The 14,646-nt window shown below is 46.3% G+C and overlaps 1 protein-coding gene across 1 annotated transcript in view; it reads left to right on the forward strand.

The window, feature by feature from the left end:
• The window catches only part of Cd4 (CD4 molecule), a 31,590-nt gene that overhangs the window by 12,504 nt on the left and 4,440 nt on the right, over nt 1-14,646 (forward strand). The window contains exons 4-5 of the mRNA XM_038320127.1: nt 11,633-11,791; nt 12,250-12,486. Of these exons, the coding sequence (XP_038176055.1) occupies nt 11,633-11,791; nt 12,250-12,486 (396 nt within the window). The remainder of the gene's footprint in view (nt 1-11,632; nt 11,792-12,249; nt 12,487-14,646) is intronic.

Below are 14,646 nucleotides of genomic sequence, written 5' to 3' on the forward strand. Positions count from 1 at the left end.
AGCTTATTTTGCAAATACCTTTTTTCCCCCATCAAAGCAGGGTTCTTCTGTTGCCCCAGCTGCCCTGGAACTCGCTTTGTAGACCAGGCTGGCCTTGAATTCAGAGAGTCAGCTGCCTCTGCCTCCAGACAGTCCTGTGCTGGGAAAGGCCGGCACCATCACCCTTGGGCTCATTAGGTCTTTAAGGTCAGCATAATCTGCTTCCGGGCTAGATTTGCATCCAGGACTCTGCTGGGTAGAGCCCTGTCCCCTTGGCAGAGGCCAGATAGCCTGGAGAAACTGAGACAATGGCTCTGAGGATCCTTGAATCGCTGGTGGGGTGATTTTTCTTCCTCTTGAAAATAGCCCGTATTAATTCCTAAGTAGCTCAACTGTCTACCCTTCAAATCAAGGATCCATTTTACCCCTGCCATCATTCTATGATTCCTTCCGTTCAAACCAGCAGTGTTTCCGCGCATAATATCCCGTGAGCTCTCACTGACCGGAACACATTTCCTCATGTTTGGAATATGAGAGGACTGATAATTTCCCAAATCTTTAAGACTGGGTCCTTTGTGCTTAGAAACCTCTTCAGCTAAATATTCAGTTTCATTATTGTGAATTCTACCTACACAAAACAGTAAAAAAATAGCACAGCTTAGACAAGTCCTTTGTCACTTTGTAATAAGAATTATTTCCAACAATGCGCGCCTCACTTCTAAGATCTGGAGCCCAAAGCTATCTAGACATGTGGAATAGGCCCAGAAAGAAAGGAACCTCAGTGAAAGACAGCCTTCACTTGATGAAGACTAGGGAAGAAACCCAATCTAGAAAGACAAAAACCTCTTAGATAATTACTGCCCTTCAGCCAAACATCAGAAGCAAAACTGTGTCCTGTTCCCTAATGTATGCCAACAGTGAGCAAGGAGCCACACTTCCTCCTCTTGAGACTGAACTGGAGAGTCCAGACACCTCTGCTGGGACGGTGCCCTCGGAGGTGAAGTTGAGAACTTGCTGTTCATCCAGGACGGTCTGTCATGGGCTCCTGCAGTGTTGGTAGAGCGTGTCAGAGAGTCTGGCTCAGCCCGCCTGACAATCAAGAATACCACTTCCTGTAGGCGGTGGTGTCAGAGGAGACCTGGTGGACAGTTAGGATTTCCATCATCACCAGCAGCAATGAGATCACCACGCTGCTATATGGGTGGAGACCAGGGTACGGGCTGGCGTTTCCACTCAGCCCAGTAGTAATGAGGGGCATGCCCCTCAAGGGTCAACAGATGATAGGAGGAATTTGCATTTCCACCTATCTGCAGTGTTAAGGAGGTTCCTCACCTTCCCTGAACAAATGTCATACAAAGGAGTCAGTCAGAGGAGAGAGTTTAACACAAGCCACACATCTTTTTGCTGTTGTTGTTGTTGTTGTTTGTTTATGTTTGTTTCTTGAGACAGGGTCTCTCTGTGTAGCTCTGGCTGTCCTGAAACTTGCTGTGAAGACCAGGCTGGTCTCAAACTCACAGAGCTGAGCCTGCTCTGCCTTCTGAGTGGCTGGGATTAAAGGCTTGTGCCAGAAAACTCAGAACAATACAAAATCTTAAAGAGTCCAACAACAAAGTACTTACAACACAGCACTCAAATCTCTAAATGTCCACATTGCTTTTCTCCCTTTCCTCCTTCCTTCCGTCTTCTTCCTTCTCTCCTTACACACACACACACACACACACACACACACACACGCAATGATTTTTTTTTTTTTTTTTGGTTTTTCGAGACAGGGTTTCTCTGTAGCTTTGGAGCCTGTCCTGGAGCTAGCTCTTGTAGACCAGGCTGGTCTCGAACTCACAGAGATCCGCCTGCCTCTGCCTCCCGAGTGCTGGGATTAAAGGTGTGCGCCACCACCGCCCGGCCAAATACAATGGTTTTTTTAAAAAATGATCAAACACTAGGAAGGCAAGAAAAGGAATACTGAAACACATGACTGAAGGATGTAGATTGGTTGGCAGACAGGAAACCCTGGGCTAGACTCTTAGCACATAGGAAAGCCTGGGTTAGACCCCTAGCATACCATACACTGGGCCTGAGAGGCTTATAACACCAGGACTTCAGCTCTGAAGCAAAAGGATCAGAAGTCCAAGGTCATTCTTAGCTACAGGAGGAGTTTGGGGCCAGCCAAACTCAAAACAAAACAAAACAAAAAAGAAAGCTAAAACAAAGTAACAGGCACAAACCCTAACATATCAACAATTACATAAGGTATAAATGACCTGCATACATTACAATAGTCGACATGAATTGTAACAGTCTGCACACATTATAACAATCGACACACATTGTAACAGTGTACAACATTTACAGCCTAAAAAAAATAAAAAAAATTTACAGCCTATACCCTTTATAACAGTCTGCACACATTGTAATATACACATTATAACAGTGCACACATTATAACAGTGCACACATTATAACAGTGCACACATTATAACAGTGCACACATTGTAACAGTCTATACACATTGTAACAGTCTATACACATTTTAACAGTCTATATATATTATAATGGTCTACACCACATAATAGTCCACATGCGTTGTTGTTATTATTATTATTATTTATTGTAAGACTAAGTCTCACTACTTAGCCCTAGATGGCCTGGAATTCACCATGTAGACCAGCCTGGCCTTGAACTCATAGAAATCCTCCCTGTCTCTGCCTCCTGAGTGCTGGGGTTAAAGCTATGTGCCACCACACCTGGCCATTATTTTTATTTATGTATTTGCTTATTTTGGGCTGTGCTGAAGGTTTGAATCTAGGGTCTTCCACATGTAGGGCAAGTGCTCTACAGTTGAATTTTATGTCCAACCTCCAGATATGTATTAACAGAAAGCATTGAGGGTATGGCTGTAGCTCAGTGGTGGAGTATGGATCAAGTCCTAGGTTCAATCCATGGTGCTTCCAAAAAGGAAGAAAAGAGCCATAGACAACATTCTTGAAATTCCAGATTATAGAAATGGACAACAGAAAGGGATGAGGGTCCACAAAGAAAAAGGATGTGAGCCGGGCGAAGGTGGTGCACACCTTTAATCCCAGCAATTGGGAGGCAGAGGCAGGTGGATCTCTGTGAGTTCGAGCCCAACCTGGTCTACAAGAACAAGTTCCAGGACAGTTAGGACTGTAACACAGAAAAACCCTGTCTCGAATAAAAAAGATGATGTTTTAACTTTCTTTCATTCATTTGTTTTGTTTTTGTTTTTCAAGACAGGGTTTCACTGTGTAGCCCTGGCTGTCCTGGAACTCACTCTGTGGACCAGGCTGGTTTCTAACTCACAGAGATCCGCCTGCCTCTGCCTCTCATGTGCTAGGGTTAAAGGATGCGCCACCATGCCTGGCGTACCAGTTTTGTAAGACATGACTATTGAGACAAACTGGGAAGAGTCCGTAGGATTTCATGCTCTTATTTCTCACAATTGCACGTGACTCTACATCTCTAACTAGAATAACATCAACTTCCATAAGCTGAAAACAAACACCCATAAAGGACCTTGTCAAGGATATCCTGCTAAGTGAAAGCTGGTGGGTAGACATGTCATAGAATCCCATTGGAAAGATTGCTTTCAACTCTGTATGAATGTGTGTCTGAGTGCAGTTGCTAGAGGTGGCCAGAAGAGGGCATCAGATAACCTGGAGCTGAAGTCACAGACTTGCAAGCCACTTGACAATGGATTCTGGAACCAAATTTAAATCCTCTGCAAGAGCAGTATGTGCTCTTAACTGGTGAGCCTTCTCTCCAGCTTCATTTTAATTTGAAGATTGATTGTATGTGAACGTTTGCATGAGCCAAAAAAAAAAAAACCACGGAAAACTCTATACCGAACTGTTGATAGAACTAGAACAGTGGACAGAGAAGTGAAACTTTTGTTTAAATGACTGACCCGAAAAAATAAAATTATCTTAAAGCAGCTTTTAAGCTGTATGTTATGGCCAGGTGGTGGTGGCACACGCCTTTAACCCCAGCACTTGGGAGGCAGAGGCAGGCGGACCTACAAGCTGAGTTCCAGAATAGCTGTGGCTACATAGAGAAACCCTGTCTCAAAAAAAAAAAAAGCCCAAAACAAACAAATAAAAATATTTTTTATATTTGTATATATTTATATATATTTCCCATTTCATGAAATACTATATAAAAGCATTTAGTGTCAACTCTAGTCGTCCATGGAATAATGACCTCTAGTACATAGCCATGGTGGTTTGAGTAAGGATGGCTCCCATAGGCCCATATGTTTGAGTGCTTAGTCCCAGGGAGAGGAACTGTTTAAAGGATTAGAGGAATCAGGAGGTGTGACTTTGCTGGAGGAAGTGTGACACTGGGAGTGGACTTTCAGGGTTCAAAAGTCCATGCTGGGGGCTGGAGAGATGGCTCAGAGGTTAAGAGCATTGCCTGTTCTTCCAAAGGTCCTGAGTTCAATTCCCAGCAACCACATGGTGGCTCACAACCATCTGTAATGGGGTCTGGTGCCCTCTTCTGACCTGCGGGCATACACACAGACAGAATATTGTATACTAAATAAATAAATATTTTTTTTAAAAGTCCATGCTGGCCAGGCCCAGCTCTCTCTCCTTGCTGTCTGTGGGTTGATCAGGACGTAGAATTCTCCAGCACCATGCCTCATGTGTGCCGCCATGCTCCCTGCCGTGGTGACAATGGACTAAGTCTCTGAAGCTGTAAGCAAAGTCCTAATGAAATGCTCTCCCTTGTAAGAGTTGCTGTGGTCACGGTGTCTCTTCACAGCAATAGAACAAAGACAATAACCATTATCATTTTCTGTCTTTTGAGACAAGGTCTCATTTGGTAGCCTAAGCTGCCTTTGAACTTACAGTAATTCACCTGCCTCAGGCTCTCAAATGCTGAAAATAAAGGCATGCATCAGTGATATTTAATAATACCATAACTATGATTTTTATTTCAATATAAGGTCTTACCATATGGCCCCACTAGCCTACAACTTCCAATGTAGCCTAGGTTGGCCTTGAATTTGCGATGCTCCTGCACAGCCTTCGAGACACTGGGTGTCCAGGAGTATACCACCACACCCAGCTAATCACAATTTGTGAGCCTAAATTTTGGTTTGCGTTTAGAAAGTGTTATTTTTAAATGTTCATTTGCTATTAGCAACAGCAGCAGCAGCAGCGTGTACATGTGTGTATTTGTGGGTGTGGACACGTGCGAGTCTCTGGGCACGAGCTGAGATCAGAGGGCAACTTTTGGGAGCCTGTTCTCTTCTCCTGCTGTGGACTTCAGGGATTGAACTCAGGCAGTAAGGCTCGTGTGGCAAGGACCTTTACCTGCTGAGCCCTGAAACCATTTTTGTTGTTTCTGAGGTTTTTCTTTGTAGCCCTGGTTGCCCTGAAATTTGTTGCATAGACCAGGCTGGCCTTGCACTCACAGATATCTGCCTGCCTCTACCTCCTGAGTGATTAAAGCCACACTCAGGTTAAATAATTATTTATTATTTATTCATTTGCTTGGTTTTCCAAGACAGGGTTTCTCTGTGTAATAGCCCTAGCTGTCTGGAACTAGCTCTGTAGACCAGGCTGGTCTCGAACTCACAGAGATCCGCCTGCTTTTGCCTCCCAAGTGCTGGGATTAAAGGTGTACACCAACACCCATCTAAAATTGTAATCTCTAAGATAATGTTTTATAAACTAAAGCCTGATGAACTTTATTTACTTATTTAGATACAGGGTCTCTTGTAGCTGAGGCTGGCCTCAAATTCAGCTGTGTAGCTGAGGATGACCTTGCACTTCTGACCCTCCTGTTTCTTGTATCTTCTGAGTACTGGGATTACAGACCTGTAACAACATACCGCCTCGTCTGTGTGTCCTTGTGTGGTACTGAGGATCAAACTTAGGTCCTTGTCCAGCATGCTGTGAAGGAGCTCTCCCACATCCGCATCCTGAGCTACAACCAAGCCTTGTTTACTTATTGTTTAAAACAGTCTCTAGCCTAGGCTGGCCTTGAACCCATTATGTAGCAGAGATTACCTGGAAGTTTTTTTTTAATATTTATTTTTTATTATGTATACAATATTCTGTCTACATTTATGGCTGAAGGCCAGAAGAGGGCACCAGACCTCTTTACAGATGGTTGTGAGCCACCATGTGGTTGGTGGGAATTGAACTCAGGACCTTTGGAAGAGCAGGCAATGCTCTTAACCGCTGAGACATCTCTCCAGCCTGAGCTGGAAGTCTTGATTCTCTTTTGTGTTCGATTTACACGCAAACCCATTTTATTGGTACTAGGACCAAAGTCAAGATTTTGCATATGCTAGGCAAGCACTCTCTCCACTAGGCTCAAGGGTATAAATTTAATAAACCAGTGAGCACAAACTGCACTCCAGATGACTCTTTATGCAATCTCTAATCAACGTTACTGTGTGCTTCTACCCCCAGCATCATGACCAGCATCGGACATATTATTCGAACCTGTGTGTGCACTTGTTTGTGGGTGCGGGGGCATACATACCACAACAAACACATGGAGGTCAGAAGTCAGCCCCATGTGTTGGTCCTCACATTCCTCCATGCTTGAGGCAGGCTCTCACGCTGTTTGTCACTGTGTGTGCCAGGCTTGCTGGCCTGTGGGCTCCCACACATTTTGCCATCTCTGCCTCCTACATTGGTGTAGGAGTAGCTGGGATTTATAGACACAGGAATTTGAACTCAGATCCTCTTGAGTTCATGGTAAGCGCATCACTTACTGACTCACCTTAACTTTTTTTTCTCCTTCTAATTTGATAGTTTAAGAATATGTTGTTTTAATTTGCATTTATTTTCCTCACCTGCGAGATTAAAACACTTTCTAAAAATTCCTAGTCTTTTGTGCTAACGCTTTTGTTCTGTTTCTATGATCTGATTTCTGTAGCAACTGTTCCCTTTCTAACTTCCTGGTTGTGTGTGTGTGCGCATGTGAATGTATGTGTGTGTTTTCAGGTGTGCTCACCCTGTGTATCTAGGTGGAGATATTGGGTGTCTGCTTTACATGGTTACAGGAGATTTGAACTCAGGTCCTCACGATTGTGCAGCAGATTCTTTACCCATTGAGACCCCATCCCCCCGGGTCCTTCACTTCCTGGTCTTTAACAATGACAATGTCACCTCTTGTGGCTTCCACTTGTGTGGAAGGGGTTTGTCCTTTTCTCTGCTCCAATCTCTCATTTCTCACCGGTCTCCAGCTACAGTCACTTCTTTCTTCGACTGTTGTTTGATTCCCTCCTTTCAAGGCCCATTTGTCTGTCTCCTGGTCATTCTGTCTGTCTGTCTTCTTGGATTTCTCTTTCTGCTGCTGGGATACTGACTTCCAAAGCATCATCCCCCGCCTAGGACCAAGGCAAGCAGCTTCCACTGGACACTCTGCCCTCTCGGCACCAGTGCCCACAGCTCCCCAGCTGGAAACCTTCATACCCAGACGTCTTTGACAGATTGCCTTGTGCTACTTCCTTATGCCAGCTCCCCTTCCTGGAATGTCCTTCCCCCGCATCCATTTTTCTGTATTTAAACATTTTTCCCCCTGTGGCTGGGGAGATGGCTGGTGCCTGAGAGGACCTGAGTTGGAAACTCCATCACCCATGTGAAATCTGGAACAGTGTTACCACTGCAATCCTGTTGCTGCACAGGGCAGAGACAGAAGGATCACCGGGGCTTGCTGAGCACCGCACTAAGTCCAGGGTTAGCAAGAAACCTTGTCTCAAAGAAACAAGGAGGCGAGTGATTGACAGAGCGTGCGTCTGACGCCCTCCTTCGGTTGCCTACACACTCGCGAGCACGTAAAAACACACACACACCAAAAAAATTGAAGTATTTTTTCTTATCATGTTAAAAGCTGAACACAGAGGCACTGAGCCACACCCCTAGCCTGCCTTGTTTTTGTGTTTGTTTGCTTGTTTTGTCTACTAAGAGACAGGGTTTCTTAGTAGCTATGGAGCCAGTCCTGGAACTCGTTCTGTAGACCAGACTGGCCTCAAACTCACAGAGATCCACCTGCCTCTGCCTTCTGAGTACTGGGATTAAAGGCGTGTGCCCTTACCGCCGGGCTATATTTTTCTTTTTAAAAATAATTTTATTGATTATTGGGCTGGAGGGATGGCTCAGTGGTTAAGAGAACGTTTTGCTCTTGCAGAGGACCTGGGTTTGGTTCCCAGCACTCATGTAGGGGCTCCCAACCATCTGTAACACCAGTACCACCGGATCTGACTCGCTCTTTTAGTTTCCACGGGCAGCAGGCACACAAATGGTGCTCATACATGCATGATGTCAAAACACGCATACTTTTTTTTTTTTTTTTTTTTTTGGTTTTTCGAGACAGGGTTTCTCTGCAGCTTTAGAGCCTGTCCTGGAGCTAGCTCTTGTAGACCAGGCTGGTACGCATACTTTCAAAAGTAAAAGTAAATCTTTAATTGTTTAAATTTATCCTGGGCAATGGTGGCGCACGCCTTTAATCCCAGCACTTGGGAGGCAAAAGCAGGCAGATCTCTGTGAGTTTGAGGCCAGCCTGGTCTACAGAGCAAGTTCCAGTACAACCTAGGCTACTCAGAGAAACACCCTGTCGCAAAAACCCTATATATGTGTGTGTATATATACATACATATATGCTTTATTATTATTATTATTAATTATTATTATTATTTTGATTTTTCGAGACAGGGTTTCTCTGTGGCTTTGGAGCCTGTCCTGGAACTAGCTCTTGTAGACCAGGCTGGTCTCGAACTCACAGAGATCCGCCTGCCTCTGCCTCCCGAGTGCTGGGATTAAAGGCGTGAGCCACCACCGCCCGGCTATTATTATTATTATTACTACTACTGTGTGTATGTGTGTGTGTGTGTGTGTGTGTGTGTGTGTGTGTGTGTGTGTGTTTAGAGAACAAGTTTTAAACTCAGTTCTCTACGTTTACCTTTCTGCCAGTTCTGGTCTGCATTATCAGATGACAACTTTAAGCCATCTCAACCCCCACCCCATCCCATCACACGCACTCTTGGTGGTGGTGGGACAGAGACCGAACCCAGGACCTCGTGTGTAGTAGTCAAGTACTCTACCACTGAGCTACACCCCCAGCCAGGCTCTAAGATTTGGTTCAATACCACTCTCCTCGACCAGTTTGTTCCAGATTTGCCCAATTTCTTAGTCACTCTGTACTCTTTTGAATTGCCTTTGCCAGTTACAGGGCAGCATGGACAGATGGGTCGTGATTTTCTTCACCAGAACCAAAGGCAGGCAGGAAGGGAGCCACACTTCAGGAGAAGGGCACTACGTATCGTGAACAGTTGTGTCTGGAGCGGTAGGAGGTTATTCACGGGAAGCTAACTGTCCCTGGGGCTCTGAGAAACATGAGCCTAGAGGAGAGGAGAGAGGCTGGGCTTGGAAATTCATTTGCAGCGATAATAGAGACATTTAGTGGAATGGGGGTGGGGAGAACGGAAAGAATTTAGGGTAACAGCAAACAATGGTCTAAGACACAGAATAGGAAATGGGACCTAGCTGTAAAGGAGAGGAATCAGTAAAGGTGGGTGGGGCTGGGGAGACAGTTCAGCAGGTCAGGGCACTTCCCACCACACTTCATCCCTGGGTCCCACACAGTAGAAGGAGAGAACCAGCTCCCCAAGGTACTCACATGGGATCACATATAAAGACACACACAGAGAGGAGAGGAAGAGAGAGAGAGAGAGAGAGAGAGAGAGAGAGAGAGAGAGAGAGAGAGAGAGAGAGAGAGAGAGAGAGAGAGAGAGAGAGAGAGAGAGAGAGAGAGAACTGAGTAAGCAATTCCTTCAGGAAGTGTGCAGTGTGTTCAGTAGTGAGAAGAAAGGAATTGTGGGGCTGCTCCTGCATCTGGAAAGCTACAGAGAGGAGTTTTCCCTTCACCGTGGCCGCTGGATAAGCTGAGAAGTGTATTCAATTTGATGGGATCGGGACCCACCCACTAGGAGAATTTGGTAGAGACTGTGTAATCTCTGCGCATGCCTGAGAGGACTTGCCTTGGACAGAGGCAAGCCCACCGTGGGCGGTGCCATTTTATAGGCTCAGTCCTGAAATGAACAAACGGGGAAGAGGGTCGGGGTGGGGAACACACGGGGACCGACCAGATGAGCACAAACATTAATTCATCCTTCTCTGCGCCCTGCTTGTGGACGCAATGTGACCAGCTCCTTCAAACTCCCGCTGCCCCGATTCTTGTGCCATGACGGACTACCCCTTGAGTGAACCAATAGGAGCCCTTCCTCTCTTAAGTTGCCTCTTTTAGGGTGTTTTAACAAAACAACTGGAAAAGATATGAGAGAGGAGGCCGGCTAACTCACAACGCTGCCTGCTTAGTATGTGTGAGACCTCGGAATCCACCCCCAGCATGAGAGAGAGAGAGAGAGAGAGAGAGAGAGAGAGAGAGAGAGAGAGAGAGAGAGAGAGAGAGAGAGAGAGAGAGAGAGAGAGAGAGAGAGAGAGAGAGACTCTTCGCAGAGAAGCATTGCAGAGTGTGTGCACGCACATACGGGGCCTGAACTTAAAGCCACGTCTTACAGATGTCAGGATTTTAAAGGAAGAAACCAGCTGTGCATGGTGGCACAGAGGTGGAGGTGGGGCAGGTTCGGTGAGTGGGGGGTTCAGCGGCGGAACAAAAGCAGTTGGACCTTTGAGTTTTGAGTTTATGGCCAGTCTGGTCTATAAAAAGTCAGTTCTGGAACAGCCAGGACTATAGAGAGAAACCCTGTCTCAAAAAAAAAAAAAAAAAAAAAAAAAGTTTCTATCATGGGTGTGGGTGTGTTCAGAGGGTAAGTTGTGGGGCTTTGCTCTCTCCTACCACATAGGTCCTGGAGACTGAACTGCTCTCATCAGAGTTGAAGGCTTTTACTAACTGAAGCATCATCAGGGAATTTTTTTTTTGACAGGGTCTCACTATGTAGCCTAAACTGGCCTTGAGCTCTCAATCCTCCTTCCTTAGCCTACTGAGGCCTGGTTGGGATTTCAGGTATATCACTATACAAGACTGAAATGTGGTATATTTAGCTATCCTTTGGGAGAGATATAAACTTCTGAATGTGAATTAACTTCGACTGAGCCAAGTGGTGGTGGTACACGCCTTTAATCCCACAGAGAGGCAGGCGGATCTCTGTGAGTTCAAGGCCAGCCTGGTCTACAAGAGCTAGTTCCAGGACAGGCTCCAGAGCTTCACAGAGAAACCCTGTCTCAAAAAACCAAAATAACAATAATAATAATAATAATAATTCTGACCGATATGACAAATTCCCAAGACGTATTAATTTGAGCAATTGTTCCAGCGCTGAGTGATAGTGTCCATATCCCATATCTGCACTGTAGGTGAAGCAGTCTGGGTTTCCTGGAATCAGTGTGAAGATCCCTGGAGATGGTGCACATAAAGTGTTCAGCCTGTAAGAGTGGGTGCTGTCCAAATAAGCATACTGTTTTATAATATTTTTGAGCTAGTGGGATATTGTTCCCATCACGTAAATAGATATGATTTCTCATCATCTGGGGTTCCCTATGGGATGAAGCAAAGGCCCTGCCGCTCAGCCCAGCAGAACTGTGGACACTCTTCTCAGCAGGGATGCCAGGGCACCAGGTTACCTTAACTTCCTTTGTACGGCTTCTGTTCACAGCTCAGTCTGAGCGGTTCAGCCGTTTTGATTCGAGAAAATCCTCATGGGATAAAGGATCGTTTCCTCTCGTCATCAATAAACTTAAGATAGAAGACTCGGGCATTTACATTTGTGAGGTGGATACCAGGAAGACAGAGGTGGAGCTGTTGGTGTTCAAAGGTGAGTAGGGCAGCCCCGGGACATGGACACCCCCTGAGTAGAGCAGCCCCGTGACGTGGACAGCCCCTGAGTAGGGCAGCCCTGGGATGTGGACACCCCCTGAGTAGGGCAGCCCCGGGACGTGGACACCCTCTGAGTAGAGCAGCCCTGGGACGTGGACACCCCACACACTCCCTTCCACTCTTGCTCTAAACTGGGACCTGACCTGAGCTCATCTCAGAGACCACAGGGGTCAGACTGTTCGTCTTGGCTAACAGGGGAGGGGCAAATGCTGAGAGAGGAGGAAAGGAAAGGGAGGAAGAGGGGAACCCTGCCTTGTGCTGGGAATATGCAGCGGGGAGAGAGCGGCAGGTGGGGGGAGGCACTGTGGGGCGAGGGGGATAATGGACTCTTGTTTTCCTTTCTTCGTCCTTTATCCTTGGAGATGCTGTGTGTAATGTAGGTCTCTTCTTCCACAGTGACTGCCAGCCCGGGCACCCACCTGCTGCAGGGGCAGAGTCTGACCCTGACCTTGGAAAGCAGCCCTAAGGTCACTGACTTCTCAATTGAGTGCACGTGCCCGAGCAAGAGAAATTTCAGTAGCTCTAAAGCCCTCACCGTGCCCAACCTAAGCATTCAGGACAATGGCATCTGGTCCTGCAAGGTAGTCCTGAACAAGCAAAATGATACATTATCTATGAAGATCTCTGTGCTGGGTAAGAGGCTCAGGAACTCCTAAGTCTTGCTCTGCTCTTAAGGTGGCTTTAGGAGCTGCTGGAGCGGGTGATGGGGGTGTCCAGACCCTTCTTTAGCTGTGGTTTGTCCTCAGGATGCTTCCACTTTGTGCAGGGGTCCATGACAGCAACCTAGGAAGTGTACAAGAAGGAAGGCATGGGAAGTGGGAGGTGAGAGATTCCAGGGGCCACGGTAGAGAAGTGGCAAAGGCACTTGTCCTTGTCACTGAGCTCCACTCCTACTGAGTTGACAATCCGTTTACTCAGGAATACTCCCTTCAGCAAACCAGTCACGGAGAACCCTGAACACAGATCCTGTGTGGTACTGTTTTAAATCCTTACCCTGCCCCCCCACAGTCCTTTTTTATTATTTACTTATATTTTTGAGATCATAATATCATTAGATCATCTCTTTCCTTCCCTCTTTCCAAACCCTCCCACCCCCACTCTCTTTCATATTCATGGTGTCTTTTTCTTTGTTTTACATATGTGCACATGTGTGCGCATGCACACACACACACACACACACAACTTGCTCAGTCTGCTTGTATGCACATGTTTTCAGAGCTGACCGTCTAGTATTGAACAGTTAATTGGTGTGCTTTTCTCTGGGTAAGATTCTTTCTCTGCTCTCAACATTCATTCCTCGGTTGCCTGCAGCTTTGTTTTTTTTTTTTTTAAGATTTATTTATTTATTACGTATACAACATTCTGCCTCGATGTACGCCCGCACGCCAGAGGAGGGTGCCAGATCTCAGTACAGATGGTTGTGAGCCACCATGTGGTTGCTGGGAATTGAACTCAGGACCTCTGGAAGAGCAAGCAGCCAGTGCTCTTAACCTCTGAGCCATCTCTCCAGCCCCTGTTTTGTTTTGTTTTGTTTTTCTCCCCTTCCACATTAGCATGTCCATTGGAGTCATCCTGGTTCAGATCATGTGTGGGCAGCCACATTGGTGAGATTCTATGGGTGTAGTTTCTGACATTTGTAGGAGACACAATCTCACGGCAAACTCTCGGTTCCCCTGGCCCTTCCAATCCTCCCACAGCCTTTTCTGAAATGATTTCTGAGCCAGAGGTGAAGGAGTTGTGTTGTAGATTTATCAGGTGGGGTTGGGCTCCACACCTCTGCATCTAAAGGTCTCCATTTGTTACAAAGAGAGGTTTCCTTGATGAGGGGTGAGAACTACACTTATCTGTGCGGATAAGGACAAATAATTAGAATGTCGTTAGGGATTATGCTGGTTTAGTAAAGTGGTGGTCGTAGGTTGTGAAGGTTTGAATAAGAATGCCCTCGGTCTGGGGCACGGGTGGTGCAGCACTCGGGAGGCAGAGGCAGGTGGATATCTCTGAGTTCGAGGCCAGCCTGGTAAACAGAGCAAGTTCCAGGGCAGTCTCTAAAGGTACAGAGGAAAAGAAATAGATTGCCTTCATAGGCTCACAGTCTGAATGCTTAGTCTCGGGCATGGTCTCCTCATGGCATCAGAACACTGATGAAGGCACAGGTTCTCCTCCGGTACCCACGATTCCACCAGCTCTGGGGAGTCTGTTCGGTTTCCACGACCAGGAATGCTTTCCCTCTTGTTGAGTGGTTGCTGTGTACTCTAATGTTTTGGTTTCTGCATCTATAAAATAGAAATGGTACTAACTTTGGCGGCACCAACCTTCTAGTACAATAGTAAGAGCCACAATGTGCCGGGAGGTGGTGGTGCATGCCTTTAATCCCAGCACTCGGGAGGCAGAGGCAGGTGGATCGCTGTGAGTCTGAGACCAGTCTGGTCTACAGAGTGAAGTTTCAGGACATCCAGGGCTGTTGCACAGAGAAACCCTGTCTCCAAAATCCAAAAGAAAAGAAAAGAACTACAGTGTACAGCGTCTAGGCCGGTGCCTGGCCACAGCAAGACTTATTTTCTTTTTTAAAATTTATTTATTTATTATGTATACAATATTCTGTCTGTGTGCATGTCTGCAGGCCAGAAGAGGGCACCAGACCTCTTTACAGATGGTTGTGAGCCACCATGTGGTTGCTGGGAATTGAACTCAGAACCTTTGGAAGAGCAGGCAGTGCTCTTAACCACTGAGCCATCTCTCCAGCCCAGCAAGCCTTATTTTCATGTTGACTGGAGGATGAGAAACAGATCAAGT

This window comes from Arvicola amphibius, chromosome 2, assembly GCF_903992535.2.
Source record: "Arvicola amphibius chromosome 2, mArvAmp1.2, whole genome shotgun sequence".
NCBI lineage: Eukaryota > Metazoa > Chordata > Mammalia > Rodentia > Cricetidae > Arvicola > Arvicola amphibius.